The sequence below is a fragment of the Olea europaea genome, unplaced genomic scaffold, assembly GCF_002742605.1.
Source record: "Olea europaea var. sylvestris unplaced genomic scaffold, O_europaea_v1 scaffold1023, whole genome shotgun sequence".
NCBI lineage: Eukaryota > Viridiplantae > Streptophyta > Magnoliopsida > Lamiales > Oleaceae > Olea > Olea europaea.
This window is the reverse complement of record NW_019227558.1, coordinates 267197-287523: the sequence shown is the minus strand read 5'-3', so window position 1 is coordinate 287523 and position 20327 is coordinate 267197. Positions and strand designations below refer to the sequence as shown.

The following is a 20327-nucleotide window of genomic DNA, read 5'->3' as shown; positions in this document are numbered from 1 at the left end:
GTACAAAGTTTAACTGGAACTCAGCCGGTTCGTCTCCAAGTCTACGGACCGCTGCAAACCCTTCTTTGACACATTACGAGGAGGAAAGAAGTTCGAATGGACCAAAGAATGCTAGGACACCTTTAACGAGCTAAAGAGACAACTAGCTCAGCCTCCATTGCTTTCAAAACCTAAGGCCAGCAAGGTCCCGAAGCTTTATTTATCTGTCTTAGAACACACCATTAGTGCAGTTCTAACCCAAGAAGAGAACGGTGTTCAACACCCAGTCTATTACGTGAGCAAGGCACTTCACGAAGCTGAGCTCAGATATTCACCTGTAGAGAAACTGGCATTCACCCTGCTAATGGCCGCGCGAAAACTAAGGCCATATTTCTTGGGATACCCCATTGAGGTCCTCACCAACTCTCCATTAAGGCAAACACTACAAAGACCCAACACTTCAGGTCGGATGGTAAAATGGGCAGCCGAGCTCGGACAATTCGACATCAAATACATGCCACAATCCTCCATCAAGGAACTACAAGAAGAAACCTCATCGGGACTTTATGTCGACGGTTCATCCACCGGAGAACGATCTGGGACAGGCGTCGTATTGATCAACCCTGAACATCGCAGATTCTATGAAGCCTTGCCATTTGACTTTAAAGCCTCAAACAATGAGGCAGATTACGAAGCTCTCATTGCCGACACAGGATGGCCTTAGGGTTGGGGATCTCCGACCTGATCATACATAGCGACTCTCAACTAGTCGTAAATCAGGTCAACGGTGTATATATGGCGAAAGAAGAAAGAATGGACAACTATCTACAAGTTGCGAGAAAAGAACTTGAAAGGTTCAACACCACCGAAGTCAAGCAAATTCCCCGATCGCAGAACGGTCACACCGACGCACTGGCCCGGCTAGCCACCAGTGAGAAAATTGAAGAATTCGATAGCATCCCCGTGGGAAGAATATCCCTACCGTCTACCGAGCTAGACGAAGTGGTCCATATGATGATAGATCCCAAACCAACCTGGCAGAATGAGATTGCCACCTACCTAAAAATCGGGAAATATCCCAAAAATTTTGCAGAGGCTAGAAAACTTCGAATCAAGTCGGTCAGGTATACACTCATTGACGATGTATTATACAAACGGGGATATTCTTCACCTTTGTTAAGGAGTTTAAAAGAAGAAGAAGTTCAACATGCCCTGCAAGATGTTCACGAAGCAATATGTGAAAACCATTCAGATGGGCTCTCACTAGCCCACAAGATCATACGATAAGGATACTTCTGGCCTGCAATAAGACGTGATTCCCTTAAATTTTTCAAAAGATGCGACAAATGCCAGCGGCTCACCCCCATCATAAACGCTCCATCGCGCGAGTTGGACCCAATAACAACACCTTGGCCCTTTGCGAAATGAGGGGTCGACCTAATTGGACTCATGCCCGTTGGAAAAGGAGATGTAAAATTCGTCATCATCGCAGTTGATTACTTCACCAAATGGGCCGAGGCAGAGCCACTTGCCAAGATCACCGAACAGAAAACAATCAACATTTGTGGAAATCAATCATCTGCAGGTTCAGCATACCTCACTCCATTGTTACAGATAATGAAAAACAGTTCGATAACGCACGACTTTCAGATTTTTGTGAAGAATTCGGCATCAAGAAATATTTCTCAACACCGAACCATCCGCAGGAAAATGGCCAAGTCAAGCCATTAACAAAATTATTAAGAATACATTGAAAGCAAAACTCGACTTGTTTAAAGGAGGATGGGCCGACGAACTCCACAGTGTGCTATGATCTTATCGCACCACTTCAAGGACTAGCATGGGAAAAACACCTTTCTCGCTGGCTCTTCGTGTAGAGGCTGTGATCCCACTAGAAGTCAGCATTCCTTCGCTGCGCATAACTGATTACGACAAAGAAAGGAACCACATGGCTCTTCATACGGAACTTGACCTAACCGAGGAGAAAAGGAACAATGCTGAACTTAAAAATGCCGTTTACAAGCAGCGGAATGCCAAGTACTACAATAAAAAAGTATGAAAAAGAGAATTCGAAGCAAGATCCCTCTTATTACGGAAAGTATTCCTTCCCACAAGAGAGGTAGGCAGTGGATGCTTGGGCCCGAATTGGGAGGGCCCTTATCTGATAACGAAGGTCCTGCTAAAAGGGGGATATGAGCTGGAAGACTTGGAGAGTAGACCCTTACCCCATCCTTGGAATGCTGAACACCTCAAGCAGTATTATTAATGAACAGGAAAAGTCCGTGACATATAAAGCCCACTTGTAATGTCAATCACACAATGAAAAGGGACATTCCTCCTAAGGAATCTTAAAAAGTCCTGCTACTTATGCAGGTCGATTTAAAGCTGTACGTGTTATCCTTAGTGAACATTCCTCCTAAGGAATCTTACAAAGCCCTGCTCCATACGCAGGCATATCTAAGGTCCTAAGTACTGCGACCCTTTGTGAACATTCCTCTTAAGGAATCTTACAAAGCCCTGCTACTTACGCAGGTCGATCTAAGGCTGTATATGTTACTCTTAGTAAACATTCCTCCTAAAGAATCTTACAAAGCCCTCCTACATACGCAGGCAGATCTAAGGCTGTACGTGTTACCCTTAGTGGACATTCTTCCTAAGGAATCTTATAAAGCCCTGCTCCATACGCAGGCCAACCTAAGGTCGTAAATGCTACGACCCTTAGCGAAAATTCCCATTTGGAAATTCTACGAAGCCCAGCAGCATGTGCAGGCCGATCTAGGTTCGTATGACTTACAAGTTCTGTCACATACTCTAACTAGAAGACATTCCATCATTAAAAATTCACGAAAGGATGAAATAAGTAATAAAATTTAGACCCCACAAAAAAGAAAACATACATTTTCATAAGCATTCAAAATAGAGTATGGCTCATCTTCAAGCACAAACATGATATCCATAAAGTTTAACAAATTCACCACAAATCTAAAAAATGTCCTAGGAAGAGCTAGGGAAAGGGAGGTCTTCACGAGGAGCGACATCATCTTCACCAGCAGGAGAAATCCGAACCCCTGTCGCTTCCGACAAACGCTGAAGCTCTTCCTTCTGCTCTTCCATAGCTTCCTCAAGAAAACCCACGTCGAACCCTCGCCTCTCTCTGCGAATGTGTTTTACTACTTTCTCCAGAGCCACGATGTAAGTATCCTGAGCAAGAGCGTCAAACTCGGAGGACGACCTCCAAGTCTCCACTGCCCTCGCAGCCCTAGATTCAACCTCCTCAACTCTACGTATCGCCTCTCTTGCCCTCTAATTTGCCTCCCGTACCTTCTCCACAGTCCGAACTCTCTCTTCCTCAATCCTCTTCTTCTCAGCGTCAGCCCTACGACCGGCCTCCTTGCTCAGAGCTTTAATCTCCCCCATCCACTTTTCTTCCATCTCCAACCTTGAGTTCAGCTCAAACCCATCGTGTTAAGCTTCACGTCGTATTCTTTTTCTTTTATTGCAAATTGAGCTCTCTCAGCCTCCATGCTGTTATACAAATTCAAGGCCTGATCCTTGGCCTCCATCAGTTTGTCGAGCTCAGATTTCACCTACAAATCCATAAGTTAAGTACCTCGCAAATATGTAAATCATCAAATAAAATGAAAGAAAATACCTTATCAGCTACGGCCATCATATACAGGATAGAGCAATGGCCATAGAGTTGAGCAGTCACTAGGGCCTCGCCTATGGGCATCTCATTAAGGAAGCCCTGTTCCCTTTCACCTCAACTCTTGGTAAGCAAGTTTACAGAATAACGCAGAGGTGGGGAAGTGCAGCAGTAACCTCTCTCGATGGAGATAGAGCTCGCAAGTAATCCAGGAAGATCTCTAGACAGTGGCCTAGTAGACTGTCCAGTGATGGTCTCTGTAAGTCCAAGCACCTCTCATACACCCTTTTCGAGCTAGTCGAAGCGGAAGCAGGTGCCGCAGGAGGTGGCGACGTATGAGCTAGAGACGGCAAAGTGATGGCCACCAAAGGAGAAGAGCTCAACGCGGGATTAGCTTCAGGGACCCTTGGTGCGGTCGGCGTACCAGTACGATTCCTCTTCAAGGGGACCTCGTCCTCTACTTCCTCAAAATGGCTTTCATCCCGCTCTGGGACGTCCCTCTTCTTGGCCTTCGCTGCGGCCGCAGCTTTCGCCGCCTTGTATCCCAACATTTTTGAATTGTGAGCTGTAAACAAAAAAGTATGTCAGTACTCAACTCTAACAAACATCATCTCAATAAACCAATCAAAATCGACCCGAACTGGTCGGCACCGATGTAGACGTTGCGACGATAGAAGGCCCCGACACCTTGGTTTGAATTAAGCCGGCATGGAAAAGGTTGGAATTCGAGAGAAAAAATTTGCAAGATCTTTGTTTCTTCAGCAATGCACCGCTCGGAATACAATCTAGGTCAGAACAACAAGAGGCAGTTACTTACATAACGAGTGATAAAGCGCTGGGACCACGTCGTCCCTATTCACTTGGCAGAATGAAACTGCCACTCCCCCGACACATAGAACCACTCTTTCTTCCATTTTTTAATCGAGGAGGGGGTGTCTAAAACCAGAGAGCCTCCCGTCCTTGGCCTAACACTTGTGTACCACCAACCCGAGTTCTTCCCATCTTCCTTAAAAGTAGATAAAGAGTTGAACTGCTCAACCGTAAGCTCAAGGCTACCTAATCTATCCCACAGAATACGTGTGACGATCAGAGTTTGCCACCCATTTGGGAATAACTGGGTCGGAGCTCCAAGAAGATAAGAACTTACGGATAATCTTAGGAATAGGTAATCTTAGCCCGGCTTGAAGGATGGTAGAATTCAATGCGACACATCCCATAGGGAGAGCGTCAGCACGGTCAGATGGTTTAGGGATTATCATAATTATCGAACTCGGAATATCGTATTTTGCCCTCCAAATAGCTAACATATCACCTATAACTACCGACCTGTAAGAACCAGCCCCCACTCCAACTGATCATTCCCTTCACTACCCACAGGGGAAACCACCTCCTTGTCTACCATATCTCGCCCTATCTCCCCAGGATGGGCCAAAATAACGGGGTTAGCAACAGAAATAGGAACAGGAGTAAAAATCTCTTGATACCCCGAGGACGAACTAGAAGTAGAAGGGACGAATTCTTCCTGTTGATTTTCCCAGGATTGAACCCTCGACTCGTCCGAACTCATGGAAAAGAACAAAACAAACGGATTAAGTGAAAAAGTGAAGGAATACCTGAGAACTCGAAGGACGACCTTACTCAAACGACAGACAGGGCGTGCTCGGAATTCCTTAGTGCTTTGAGAGAAAACAGTGTAAAGTAAAAAGACAAAATGAAAAGCCATTGAATATTTAAAAAAAAAAAGGAAGATAAAGGGTTTTCTAATCTGGGCCGTTAGTTCAAAATAAAGGAGGGAAGATCTACGGTTGAAATGTCTCCGGGGCAAAACGACACAGTATCAGGAAACTTATCAAAGAAACTATCTAAAAATGCCGTATAGCTCATCACTACCTAGGCATGACACTTGGCATAATAATAATTACTTTTCTTGGAAAAAGAACCTGTGAAGTCAAAAGGTCAGCCCCCCTTACGGACGAACTGACCTGGGGGGTAACTGTTGACATCCGAACTCCAATCTAATAAAAACAGTTCGCTAACCCCACCTCACTTAAATGTGAGTTTGGTCCTTACTCCCAGGTCGGACAATCCCACCGTTATCTCAGAAAAATATTATGATTACCCCCTGTCACATCACCTTATCAGTCAAATACACTTGCCAAAGGTGACATCATCACCGCCCGGAACAAACCAATCATAAGTCCTCAACCTCCAGCCCCTTGCAGGTCATCATTACCTGAGGAAAACATGGCCACATGGCCACCGGCCTCATCGACCAATCACAAGAGAATCCGACGATCCAAGGTCTGAGATCGGTACTGTTGCTGATTTGATTGATTGATTTGATGTAATGTTGGTTGAAACAATGTATAAATAGTTGAATAAGACTATTGTAAAGGGCATGTGATTTTCATACAACAACTCAAGACATAATTACACTCTCTAAACATATTTTGTGATTTTTTTTTCAATAATAAATCGCCATTTTCTCTTAAAGTTGGCTTAAAATTAGCCTTGCTAATTTTGAAGTCAACAAATTATATTTATATCGTAATTTAATTTTGCTGCACTACATTTAATTGTATTTGAAGTATTCAATATTTGCATCTTGTAAAAAATTTTGCATTACATGTTTCATCAAACCTTATTCTTCAACGTTTCATTAATTCACACTTCTTGTTCTTGAAGATGATTTCCTTAAAAAAAAAATTATTTATGTGCTTTATAAAGAGATATAAATATTTTTTTCGCACTTCTTCATTTTATTTTACTTTTTTGAAAAATATGATGCACTAAGAAGTCATTTTACACTATCTCGATGGACCTCTTGGACAAAAATTGAAATTTTTGAAAAATATGATATACTAATTGATGAAAGAATAAAGGTTGAATGACTCAAAGAAAAAAAAATTAAGAATACAAATGCCACCATGAATAGTTAATAAAAGATTAAAAGTTATGATGTGAATAAAAATGTCTCTAAATATAAATGGAATACAATCATCCAAATTTTTACTCACACGTCACTTGACAATAGTCCAATAATGGAATAAATATTATTGATCAATAAAGTATTGTTTGCGTTGGTAGATTTTAAATAACAATTACTTAAAAAATATAAAAATTTTCAGTTAACAGAGTAACTAGTCGACGTACAAATTTGACGTACAAATTTAAAGAATAGCCAAACACAATTGATAATTCTCTTGAAAACATTGGTTGGAATCGATTAAGTGGAGTGATCCACTCATAACAAGAGAACAAGAAAGTCCAACTCAACAATTACTTGGATTTCTTTATATTTTTCACTTATTTTTGGTTAAGTAATTATAGGGAACCTTTTTCATCATTCTCTCTTCAGAGGAGAGAGAGAGAGAGAGAGAGAGTGACCAAAAAGGAGAAGAGCTGTAATCACATGGGTGCTGTTTTCTTGATGGGTCCTCTCTGTTTATCTTTCTCTCTCTAATTCTTTCCTTACCGACAATTATGAACAAGCCATAAAAGAAAAACCTAATCAAAAGCTAAAGTCTTCTTCTTCTCCTTCTGGTTTGAATACACGTCGGAATTTTATTTATTTCATCAGTATTATTGTTATGGCCGACGATAAGGTAATAATTTATTTCTTTTTCTATAATTCTTATAAAAAGATTGGATTTTTTTTCTGGGTGGTGTTTATTTAGGAGAAAGTTCTGAAAATATATAGCTAAAAGAGTTTTTCTGATAATTATTTTCCTTTTTGCTTGGTCGTGTTATGGGAGAAGAATAGAAAACAAATAGCCTTTATTAATATGTATTTTTCGGATTCTGGTAAAGAAAATCGTTTTTAGTTTTTGTAAAATTAGATTGGATACAAAATGAAACCCTTTTTTCCCACCCAAATTGAGCATTTTATAATATTATGAATTGTGTCCATATTAGATTCTCCCTTTTCCTCAAGATTTCATGGATTTGTTCCTTGACTTTTTAAATTTTTCGATAGAGGTGAATTGCTTCTGGTATAGATATCAGGTAGCAGATCAGGGACTAGATCACTAGTTTGATTTGATTTGATTTGATTTTATTATTATTATTTTTTTCTGCTTCTTGATTCATGATCTGATCTTAATTGAACAATTCCTCATACATTAATCCGGGTTCACACGAGGGATGTTGAGATCTGGAGTGCCTCTCAAGGCTGCTAGTGCTTATCCTTGGTTGATCATCACAAGATAATTTATGATACTTCCTCTGATTGATTCTTATATTAAGTTAAAATAAATTACAAATCTTGATCTATTGCGAGCATTAAGGAATTTTGTTTGTTTACCTAGTTATATTGTTCCCAAATCTTATTTATTGAATTAATTCTAAGTTGTTCAAATGCTGTTCGACTCTGCCATAACTTGTTCTTGTTTAAATTGCTGTTGTAGGAGATGGCTGATCCTGTAATGGATGGGAATGGTGCTGTCACTGGTCACATAATTTCCACAACCATTGGGGGTAAAAATGGAGAACCCAAACAGGTAAAACCACTTCTTGAATGCTTATGATCTCGGTGATTCACAATCCATGTATGCGTTTATGCAAGTGAATATTGGCATGCACTTTTGAGCTTGCTCAAACAAAAGGGGAAAATAAAGGGAAAATGAAGAGGTGAAATCTAATTGGTATTGGATGATTCTTCGTGCAGACAGTAAGTTATATGGCTGAGCGAGTTGTGGGGACTGGTTCATTTGGAATTGTGTTTCAGGTATATCTATATAACTTTGTAGCTATTTTGGCCATTCTGACATTTTATAGCGAATTAATTTTACTAATTTTTGGCTTAACATAGGCAAAGTGCCTGGAAACTGGGGAGACCGTGGCTATTAAGAAGGTCTTGCAAGATAGAAGATATAAGAACCGTGAGCTGCAGTTAATGAGGACTATGGATCATCCAAATGTTGTTTCTTTGAAGCATTGTTTCTTTTCAACTACGAGCAAAGATGAGCTTTTTCTCAATTTAGTTATGGAATATGTGCCAGAAACAATGTATAAGGTCGTGAAGCACTATAGCAACACAAACCAGAGAATGCCACTCATCTATGTGAAACTTTATACATACCAAGTATGTATAGAACTTCATTAATAGCTATGTCTAATATTCATCTCATTTCAACATAATAATTAGGAAATGCATTGCAGATCTTCAGGGGGCTGGCTTACATGCATACTGTTGCTGGAGTATGTCATAGAGATTTGAAGCCTCAAAATGTTCTGGTAAGCATTTAAGAGTGATTTAAAATTAATAAATTGTGTAGAAAAGTTGTAATCTTTTTAGTAATATTATTTGTTATTTTATTGCAGGTTAACCCTCTTACGCATCAGGTTAAAATATGTGATTTTGGAAGTGCAAAAGTACTAGTAAGTGAAACTCTTTCCTGTTCCTGTTCCTAATCTATTTGTTTCCATTAACATCTATATATGATTTATTAGCATTTTCCAAGTTTTCCCTCTGTTGATCTTGTTGTAGTTTCTTCATTTTTCGTGTTAGTTTTGTTTTTTGAGGTGCTGCCACAAGTTATTTTCTTTAATGCTTCCATTGTGCAGCCGACAGCCTGTTTTTACATTTTATATTCTAAAGTATTTGTTAAAAACTACTCACCTTGCATAGTCCATCTGCTACTTTATATTCAATCTTTAAAAAAAAAAAAATGATGATTTTGCTTGGTGTGATTTATAATTGATGAAATTCAATCCTAAACAGGTGAAAGGCGAAGCAAACATATCGTACATTTGTTCGCGGTTTTATCGGGCTCCTGAACTGATTTTTGGTGCAACAGAATACACTAACTCTATTGATATATGGTCGGCTGGCTGTGTCCTTGCTGAACTTCTTTTGGGACAAGTTAGTAGATTCCTTATATTCAGTCTTTGTTGAATTATGATGTTTGTTCATTTGGTTCTTTTGCATTTATATAATGGTCTGATGTATGATTCAATAATCTAGCCACTGTTTCCTGGTGAAAATGCTGTGGGCCAACTCGTGGAAATTATCAAGGTGCCACTTGATTATTAATTCTAAAATGTAATTCAAAATTGTCATAGTGCTGTAGTTTCATGTGCTTTATCTTTCAGGTTCTTGGAACTCCAACCAGGGAGGAGATTCGTTGTATGAATCCAAATTATACTGATTTTAGGTTTCCTCAAATAAAGGCACATCCATGGCACAAGGTACATATTTCGTTAAAAGTTGGTTCTAATTTCTGAGGAAGAACCTTCATTTTTTGGTTCGCGGTTGTATACATTTTTCTTGTTATCGTCATTTGTGGTCGCATGATCTAACTTCCATGTCCGGTACACTTTCTTAGGATATTGCACTTTTCTAATGAACGGGTATATTAATAATGAATGGAGGAGTCCTGATACTCATGAATGAGGTGTGTACATGTGGAAATATCCAAGATGCTTCCACTAATAAGTGTGACGCTGAGCTCTAGGATTTGAATGAGAATATATGAGCATAAACGAAGACGTATTTGAGAGATATATTTTATTTACTTGAGTGTGGAGTTTTTCCAAGTTCTTCATTTTTCAGAGTTAACTCATATAACACAAATTGAGAATGTTTGGAGCAGATATTATGATTAACATGCTAGAGAAAGTTGTTTCTTATAAGGGATGGAAGTATCCCGTTGGTTTCTGAGATGCAGATGTAAAACATTTCTACTGCTAAGGTGGGGTTATAACATTCCAAGGTGAAGTGTCACAAGAACAATTTCAGTGTACCCAATATTGAGGCTTTGAGGTGGACGCAGGTTAGACTATGTCTACCTACGTAATGGGAGGAAAGTTGTAGGGCGAGGTTAGGACTAAACCTCGAGGATTGAGTAAAAGTTGCTAAATCATAAGAGAAGAGAACGGAAGATTAAGAAATAAAAGATTTGGGTCATCTACCATGACCAAAGTTGTGAATATGTGATCATTGCAGTAATTTGTTGTTTACAACCACCATTTTTATCCCTTAGCCTATGCTCACTACATTAGTCTTATAAAGTGTCTTTATATGTAGCTTTAGGTAAAATCTTCGACTCCTCTCACAGGTTTTTGTAAATCATATTGACTTGTACATATTACGTCTTACTTTCAGGTCTTTCATAAACGAATGCCTCCAGAAGCGATAGACCTTGCCTCCCGGTTACTGCAATACTCGCCTAGTCTTCGTTGCACGGCAGTGAGTTTCTTTCGACATCTTTATTTGCTTAAAGAACTGATTTAGATTATAATAATATATATGTGCAATTGTAGTGTTTGATTGTTGTTTCCTCGATAGAGGAATTGGTACTTCTACTCCTCAATAAATATTGAAGTATAGTTTAACATTCCACATGATTAGGGTTACACTCATTTGATTCAAAATAGGATACATCCCTCTTTCTTCTAATACCTAACAATTCTTTTTCATTTGATACTAAATGACTTTTGATCTGTATTCGCACGATTAACCTGCATCTGCACTGATAGTTTCAGATGTATTTGTTCTGTCTGACTAGAATTCTTCTTGTTGCAGATAGAAGCTTGTGCACATCCTTTCTTTGATGAGCTTCGAGAACCTAATGTTCGAATGCCAAATGGACACCCATTGCCACCTATATTCAACTTCAAACAGGAGGTGCGCAGTGTGAATACGTTCTCTATTCTTCATTGTCCATATTCGCATGAAATTTCCATGCTTTTTTATTTATTAATGAGTGCTTGCTTGTATACCCGTCTCTCTTAAAACTCACCCCGCTCTCATAAATGTCCTTTCCGAATCCTAGCATGACGTGGATGATCCGTCAAATCCATTGCTGACTTCACCATGATTGATCAATTTAAGTGCTTAAACAGTGGTTCCCTAGGAATAATGTGTTTAGAAAATAGGTAAAAGTTGTGGGCCTATGGAGTGTGTCGATAAAAAGAGTTTGGCATGCTTATAAGTAATTATAAGCTATGCCAAACAAGCACTGTAATGTTTTAATGGATGGAAAACCACTGTTATGTTAAACAAATTAAGAATAGCCTTATTTATTATATGCATGTACTTTTTATATATAGATGATCAAAATTGCATTACTTTGAACTGCTTAAAGTTGATACATTACGGGGTAATTCATTTCCTTTTCGTCGGTAATAACCAAATGGAAATCGAAGGAAATCATTCATTTGATGGTTGCATGTAATGGCATACGTTCATTTATCCCATGTGGATGCTTACACACTGCATGAATGATATGTCGTATAAAATTTCTTCATGAATTTAACAATGGTTCTTACATCGTTATTGTTTTCCTTTTTTGGGTTATAGTTGTCTGGAGCCTCACCGGAGCTCATCAACAAGCTTATTCCTGATCACATGAAAAGACAAATGGGCCTACAGTTTTTTGCATCACCTGAGGGCATGACGTGAACTGGAGCATTATCGAGTTTTGCTCGTTAGTAGTTAACACGAGGTGGCTAAATCATCTCTAAGCGAGGGTAGCCCGACCAGCAGCATATCCTGGGCTACAAGTACACTAAAGGGCAGCAGCTATAAGGTTGCTGCTACTACTACCATTATTTCCCTATACCTTACTGTTTTCTGTTCGTTCTTCCTTTTTTGTGCAACAATCTCCTGTCTCTCTCAGCAGCACCCTTTAAAAGGGTAAGATCGTTTTGTACATGTTTGGTAGTAACTGACGAGAAAGTTTCCAGCAGACGAAATGTCAAGTGTATTAATAGGTAAATCGTAAATGTACCAAAAGAAGCAGCCGGAACAAGAAGGGTGCCGACTATATTTTTTTCTTTTTTGTTTGATCTGCTTCTGTCATGTAAACCTGTTTTTGAGGCTGATGTGTACACGTTGTGAAAGAATGTTGTTGCATTGTGGTCAAGTGAATGTATTTACCATGTAAGTTTCTCTGCATTTGCAACCCGCCACTCCTATGGCATGTTTGGCTGTGCTTAAAGTTACATTTTTAAGTTTTTAGCAACTAAGTGCTTGCTTGGCTAAGCTTTTAAGTGTTTAAAAGCAGTGGGTACCATGGAATGTGTAGTTAAAAATAGATAATTGAGGGTCTAAATAAATGTCGTTAAAAATGACGCATAAAAGCTTTGCCAAACATAAAATAAGAATTTTCTTTCCAAGAAAGTAGATTTAAAAAATCGTATTTGACAAAATGAGTAACTTAAACTTACTGTCTAAAATATAAATTATGCTTGCAGATGAAAGTTGAAATCATCGTGTTCTTGCTTTCATCATTTTTTGTTGTTCTTTGTTGCATGGATTCCGTTCACATATAAATTATTCAGGGAAAAAATGATGATTTTCGACCAAAAAGCAAAAGATAATTCAACAATTTCTTCTTTTTATGTTGATTGGTAAAGTTAAAATGAATAAAGCAGGTTTGGCCAAAAAGAAAAATATAGAATTTAGTAATTTTTTTCTTTTAAATATAAAATAGTTCTTTACAAGTAAATCCTACATTAAAAATGAGTTATTTCTAAATATCATCATTAAATTTTTTCGATTCAATTTTCTTTTTTTATGCATTAGAAAAAAATATAGAGAGAGAGAGAGCATAAATTGTTGTATATTTTTTTCATTTAACCGACATAAATGTTGATTATTGTAATGCATATTATTTCATTTTAAATTTAATTAACATAACACTATTTTAAAGATTATTTAATCAAGAGATTATGAAAATAATGATTTTAAAACTGAAATAATATTCGGTTCTATAACTAGAAGCTATAATCAGGACTAATTTAGTTAATTAAGTTCGATTTGGATGAATCAGTGTAAAAGTGTTCAACCATTGAATAGAACAAACCCAAATCTAACAATTCAAAATCAAACATTTTTTTTTTTGTCGTATGGAATCGAGAACATCGGAAGTGAACTAAATAAGTGCTTGTTTGGTAGAGATTTTAAGTCAATTAAAATCGATTTTTCAAATGTTATTTTACTATTTGAACCTTCATTTTTGAATTCTTCTCTCACAGATAAGACACACTTTATCTCTAACGGTCAAAAAACCAATTATTAAAATCTCTAACGAACATGCACTAATTCTATTCGAATCATATCAAAATTCAAAATCAAACATTTTTTTTTTTGTCTTACGGAATCGAGAACATCGGAAGTGAACTAAATAATTCTATTCGAGTCATATTAAAATTCAAATCGATTCATGGGTTGGTCCGCCAAAATTAATACATAGGACATGTCGGGCTTACAAGTTCAAACCAACCCATAAGCTAGTCTATGGTTCAAATTTCCTTAATTTTTATGCAATTTGTTAAATTATGGTGTTCTTAAATTATGAAATAATGCAGTGAAAGTTAAAGATTAAAAATCCTCAAACTCAAAACCCATTATTTGTTCTCACTGCAGTGTGTTGTATTACGTGGCTTTCACAGAGTGGAACATATGTATACCGGAATGAATAGCCCGACGATGGAGTGGAGCTGAGTGGACGTAGGCCTATTGCCAAACCACGTAAATAGTGTTATTTTTCTTTCTTGATTCCATATTATTCATCACTATTGTTGCACAAAACACAATACTATGACAAGTAGAGGGTGTGCAGTGAGAATTAAAATTAAATTTTTTAGTAGATTGTGATAGGAATTTTTAAAATATGTGATTGAAAAGTTGTGAAATTCATTAAAAATGCGATCAATATTGATTGTTTGACTTTGACTAAATTAAAATCAAATTTTAATCTGTACCAAACAGACTCTTTAATTTTGTTGTTTTTCTCTTAAAGTTGTTTTAAGATAAGAGTCTAGAGTACATTGCTTTTTCATCTAGTAATTTCAGGTGAATAATTGTCTGTTTGTATAAGATACCCAAAATTTTGAGGCTTCCTAAGCTCGGGGTGATGTTTCTATGTGTACATGGTTCGCCTCTTGGCATTTAATAAGGAAGACGAAATGGAAACTTACGAGGTATGCGTTTTCTTGTTAAGATCCTCTATCTTGTTGGATTTATAACCCAAATTAGGAAAAAAATTGTTTCCTTTTTATCACGTGGAAAAAATTGTTATTTTATTTTCACGTGATTTTATTGAAAATATATTATTTTCTTATTTCATATTATTTCCATCTTTATGGTATGGTATGTACCTGATACTGACATTTACAGCGGCCCGATCACTACATTATCCGACGAATAATTTTTGATGAACTTATAACTCCACCTATGGAGTCCTCGAGCATATGGTAGCCTCGAGACATTATGCCCGACCACATCTGCCTGGCTGCTTCGCATAAGCTTCGGGGTTAAGATCCCTTCCCCCAGGTTTCCCCAATATGAGGGTCTTTCCTTTCACTTTGGGTGACCCGCCGCTTCACCTTCTTCCACTTGGAAAAACCCAACAATAGAAGTTTTAGTCGTAGGGTGTGTGCGATGGTTGGGCATGAATGGAGCTTGCTCGGTAGAGAGGAGAGTAACCTTTCGGGAGTGAGGGTTGGTTATTGTGCCGCCTGGGGTAAGACTCAAGATCTACCTGGTTTCTATATGCTAGTGCCGACTTAGGACGTGAAGAAGGAGAGTGCCTTATTATCTAGTGCTAGAAGCTTCCCCAGAAGCAAGCAAGATTAGGGCGCTCTGCTTCGTAGACAAGGCTCGTTCCGTACTTGGACTCTCGAATCTTTTGCTTCTTGGGTGGTGGCGAACAATGGTGGTTGCGTTGCGGTAGATGCCCGCCCGTAGGGCCCCTTCCAGCCCGACTAGTTTCTCACCATTCATATCGGCTTAATTTCCCATGCACGAGCTACGACTACGAAATGAATTGGATCGGGTTCAGCGCTTGAAAGCTATCGAAGGACCGGGCCAAGCCGAGTCAAAAATTGTAACACTTGTCCTCGAGCATCAGCAGTCCTCGAGCATATGCTCCCCTCACAACCTACGATTGTTGACCCTTTAGAATTCCTACGCAATTAGGACTCTAACTCAACCATATACTTGACTCCCGCAAGGATTCTATCCCACATATAATTATGGAATGTGACCAACTCCTTAACTATTCAGGACTCCAACAGATAAGGACATCCAGTTAGTTGAGTCCTACTAGGAGAATGCCGCTTACTACTATAAATACAGAACCTTGAGCCATTATTCAGGTACGTTTTTTCATTGTTCTCCAACATATAGCCTCATGCATATAATTCCCTTTCTGACTTAAGCATCGGAGGGGCGACGAGAATACACCTCGTTGCCTTTGTTTCAGGTACCGGAAGACTACGATCGTGATCAACCCGAATCATCAAGCTCGGAAAATCTGCAGGTACGATTTTTAGTAGCATCATTGACGCTATCTATGGGAAAAGCTACCAAAAGCCATGGTTAACACGCGATCACATCTTCCTCCTGCAAGCTCATCCGCTCACGTCCCTCATCCTGTCGAAAATCAACCGGCTCCTCATGAAGAATCCTCAGGAGTGCCCGCACCTCTGTCTGCGGTCATCACAACCAAAACCTTTGAAGAGCTCCGTCAACTGTTAAGTCAAAGAAATTCACATCCGTCGCCAGGGCAGGCGGAGCATGGCGGTTTTATGGCCGATGCTCGAGCACGACCACCAAACCTCGCAAATGGTGGAGTAGGAACCTCAGGTATTCATAATATGGCCTCGGGCTCAAGATTGGTCGCCATGGATTTCGGTGAAATTGCCCGGATCATTCAAGAAGGAATTACAGCTAGCCTGCAACGTAATGCTCAGGGGCCAACAGGTTTCACCCCTAACACTCCATTCACACCAGAGATATTATTATATTCCTTGCCCGATAGATTCAAATATCCTCGCATTAAAGAGTATGATGGGACGACCGACCCCATCAACCATCTCAATGTATACACTGATGTCATGAACTTGCAAGTTGCGCCAGATCAGGTTATGTGTAAAGCCTTTCCACAAACGCTGACTAATGCTGCTAGGGATTGGTTCTCGACATTGGAGCCCAACTCCATAGCCTCATTCTCAGATTTGGCTGATAAGTTCTCAGCCTTCTTTGCAAGTAGCAAGCGAATCAGGAAGACCGCGGCCTCTCTCATGCAACTTCGCCTAGGACCGACTGAAACCCTGCGAGGATTTATGACAAGGTTCAACAAGGAAAGGCTTCAAATACCCGACCTCCACATCACAGTAGCTATCTCCGCCCTCACTTACGTCGTAAGATGTGAAGCTTTCAAGATGTCTTTATCAAAGAACCCGCCGCAAACAGTGACCAAGCTCCTCACCCGAGCTGAAAAATACATTAATATGGAGGAAACACTAAATCCAAGGAGACCTGGTCCTTCCCATGAAAAGACCGAGAACAAAAGGCAACATGATCCCGTCCCCCGGCATGAGTTTCCCTGGGATAAGCGAAGGAACGAGGCGCTATCAGCACCTCTCACTCGGTTGAACACCTCTAAGGCAATCATTTTGATGGAGGTTAAGGATATGAAAGAATTAAAGTGGCCTTCAAAGATGAAGTCACCCCCTAACACAAGAGATAGGAGCAAGTATTGCGAATTTCACCGGATCATGGGCATACTACAGAGGATTGTCAAGCTTTACAGCGATAAATTGAAGCTCTTATCAAAAGAGGATTTTTAAAGAATTACATTGGTCCTGATAAACGGCCAAGGAATGACCGTGACAATCGGAAAGAGCCTGGGGCTGGAAGCAGTTCTCAACCCACTGTCGAAACCATTAATATTATCGTCGGAGGTATAGCGTCCGACGGAGACAGAAGTAGTGGGCAAAAGCAGTATGCCCGCCAACATGCTCATACCCCAAGAGAATCCAGTGATGAAGTTAGAGACATCACTTTTGGTGCAAGAGATTTGGAAGGAATATCATATCCTCATGATGATGCCTTGGTCGTTTCTGCAGTTGTGGCTAACTTCGAAGTAAGGAGGATTCTAGTTGATAATGGGAGTGCCGCGAACATATTATCGCAGGAGGCTTTCACCAAAATGGGAATCTCTCCCAAACAGCTTAAAGCAGTAAAAACCCCCCTACAAGGATTTGGTGGTGGAATCATTATCCCTGAAGGCATCGTCGAGCTCCCGCTTACATTAGGAGTTGGTAGTACACAAGTGACGGAGATCACACCATTCCAAGTGGTTAACACCCCAATGGCCTACAACATCATTCTGGGAAGACCCCTACTGAACAAGATCCAGGCTGTTGTGTCAACTTTCCACCTCGCCATGAAGTTTCCCACAGGTCATGGCATCGGAGTAGTTCGAGGAGACCAAATGGTGGCTAGACAGTGCTATGTTACAAGCATCTAAGGCATGAATACTAACGTCATGCAACTCATAGACCTCGAGCTCAAGCCAAGGGGTAGATTGGCCCCCGTTGAGGAATTGGAAGTGGTCGAGCTCGAGCATGGAAAAGTCGTTACTATTGGTCGGGATCTGAAGGTCAACCTCCGGGAGGAGGTCATCAGTTGTCTATCCCGTAACATTGATGTTTTTGCATGGAAGGTGGGAGATATGCCAGGGATAGACCCAGAAGTAGCTGTCCATAAACTTAATATCAGCCTAGGGGCCAAACCTGTTAAGCAAAGGAATAGACAGTTTGCGCCGGAAAGACGTGTGGTCATTCAGGAAGAAGTCGGCAAATTGTTGGGAGCGGGGTTCATAAGGGAAGTCCAATACCCCGATTAGCTCGCTAATGTTGTTCTGGTGAAAAATCCCAGCGGTAAGTGGAGGGTTTGCATTGACTTCACAAATCTGAATAAGGTATGCCCAAAGAACAGCTACCCGCTACCTAGGATCGATAATCTTGTGGATAGCACATCCGAACATAAGCTGTACAGCTTCCTAGATGCATTCTCAGGGTATCATCAAATCCTCATGGCCAAAGAAGACCAAGAGAAGACTTCATTCATGGCTGATTCAGCCATATATTGCTATAGGGTGATGCCATTTAGGTTGAAAAATGTTGGGGGCAACATATCAGAGGCTCATCAACAAGGTCTTCGCCGATTTGATAGGGAAGAATATCGAGGCCTATGTGGATGACATGGTTGTAAAAAGTAAGAAGGTGGAGGAACATATATCCGACCTTGAGGAGGTGTTCGCCACCCTACAAAAATATAAGATGAAGCTCAACCCAGAGAAGTGTGTATTTGGCGTAGCTTCAGGAAAGTTTCTGGGTTTCATGATCACTCATTGGGGCATTGAGTCTAACCCCGACAAAATTCAGGCTCTGGCAGCAATGGAATCACCAAGGACCAAGAAAGAGGTTCAAAAGTTGACAGGTAGGGTAGCAACCTTAAATAGGTTCATGTCCCGAGCAGCAGACAAGTGCTTCCCCTTCTTCAAAGCCCTCAGGGGTAATCATTGCTTTGAATGGAATGAGGAGTGTGAGAAGGCTTTTCAGGAGCTCAAGCACACATTGGAATCTCCCCCTATCCTCACCAAACTCGAGCCTAGAGAAACTCTGTATTTGTACTTAGCCGTATCTCAGAATGCAGTGAGTGGTGTATTGGTGAAAGCGGTTAATAGGGCCAGCAACCCATTTATTACGTAAGCAAAGTCCTACTTGATGCAGAAACAAGATACACTTTGGCAGAACAACTTGCCCTTGCACTGATAGTAACAGCACGAAAACTTCGGCAATATTTTCAGTCACATCTTATTGTTGTGCTCACCAATCAGCCTCTAAAACACATTCTTCAGAAACCAAACGTCTCAGGAAGATTACTGAGGTGGGCAATTGAACTCGGAGAATTTGACATAGAGTTCAAGCCCCATCCATCTATCAAAGCTCAGGCCTTAGCTGACTTCATTGCAGAACTCACCCCAAGGCCTCGGGGGCCATATAGTGGCTCGAGCTCGAGCATAACTACTATGTTGGAAATTTTCGTAGATGGAGCATCAAACTCCTCAAGCTCGGGCGCAGGGGGTCATAATCATAAGCCCGGACATGCTCATAAACAATCAGTGTGCACTAAGATTTGAATTTGAGGCGACCAATAATGAAGCAGAATATGAGGCCGTCATCATAGCCATGGAACTCGCCATAAATCTCGAGCTTGAAAATATCAAAATTTATAGTGATTCCTAGTTGGTGCTTGAACAAATCGAAGGGTCGTTCGATAGAAAGGATGAGAAGATGAGCTTATATTGCTTGAAAGTGCATGATCTCCAGAGAAAGTTCAAGAGTTGTGAAATTGTAAAAATTTCTCGAGCTGAGAATTGTAGGGCCGATGCCTTGTCAAGATTGTGTTCATGGGAATAGATGGGCTTGACAGGACAGTCCACGTTAGAATTGTAACCGAGCCAAGCATCAACCAGACCATAGGCGTCATGAATATTGATAATGAACCATCATGGATGGACCTAATAGTGGACTTCATAAAACATGGCCGCCTTCTAAAAGATCCTCGGGCAGCAAGAAGCATCTGGTCCAAAGTTCCGAGGTATTGCATGATTGAAGGTGTTTTATTTTGCTTCCATACCTCAGATGCCTTAGGCCTTCCGAATCATCCCAGGCCCTAGAAGAAGTTCATAAAGGTGTATGTGGGAACCATCAAGGTGCTCGGGCATTAGCCTTCAAGCTCATAAGGTATGAATATTATTGGCCAACCACGAAGAAAGACGCCCAGGAATATATCAAGAAGTGCAACAAGTGCCAAAGATTTGGCAATGTCATCCACCCTCTCGCAGAAAACCTCACTAGCATTAGTTGCACAGCCCCATTTGAGCAGTGGGGAATTGAC

General features: G+C 40.1%; 2 protein-coding genes across 2 annotated transcripts; both read left to right on the top strand.

Moving 5' to 3' along the window:
• The first annotated feature begins 6971 nt into the window (after positions 1–6971).
• Positions 6972–12524, top strand: LOC111372741 (shaggy-related protein kinase eta-like). The gene is made up of 12 exons (XM_022995131.1): positions 6972–7230; positions 8032–8124; positions 8292–8351; positions 8436–8708; positions 8786–8860; positions 8948–9004; positions 9348–9488; positions 9591–9641; positions 9719–9814; positions 10731–10814; positions 11151–11252; positions 11928–12524. Exons 1-12 carry the CDS (start codon positions 7216–7218, stop codon positions 12027–12029), a joined length of 1149 nt encoding a protein of 382 aa, XP_022850899.1. The 5' UTR covers positions 6972–7215; the 3' UTR covers positions 12030–12524.
• Positions 12525–15949: 3425 nt separating this feature from the next.
• On the top strand, positions 15950–17889 carry LOC111372708. Its single transcript, XM_022995096.1, has 3 exons — positions 15950–16505; positions 16590–17112; positions 17196–17889. The coding sequence occupies exons 1-3, from the start codon at positions 15950–15952 to the stop codon at positions 17887–17889; spliced, it is 1773 nt and encodes a 590-aa protein (XP_022850864.1).
• The last annotated feature ends 2438 nt before the right edge of the window (positions 17890–20327 follow it).

Excerpts from the sequence above, each read along its gene's own strand:
- LOC111372741 (XM_022995131.1), top strand. Across the intron at positions 8,352-8,435 it reads CATTTGGAATTGTGTTTCAG|GCAAAGTGCCTGGAAACTGG; the intron begins GTATATCTATAT and ends GGCTTAACATAG. Across the intron at positions 9,005-9,347 it reads TTGGAAGTGCAAAAGTACTA|GTGAAAGGCGAAGCAAACAT; the intron begins GTAAGTGAAACT and ends AATCCTAAACAG.
- LOC111372708 (XM_022995096.1), top strand. The coding sequence starts at position 15,950 with ATGGTTAACACGCGATCACATCTTCCTCCTGCAAGCTCATCCGCTCAC. Across the intron at positions 16,506-16,589 it reads TGCGCCAGATCAGGTTATGT|ATTTGGCTGATAAGTTCTCA; the intron begins GTAAAGCCTTTC and ends CCTCATTCTCAG. Across the intron at positions 17,113-17,195 it reads AACACAAGAGATAGGAGCAA|AGGATTTTTAAAGAATTACA; the intron begins GTATTGCGAATT and ends TCTTATCAAAAG.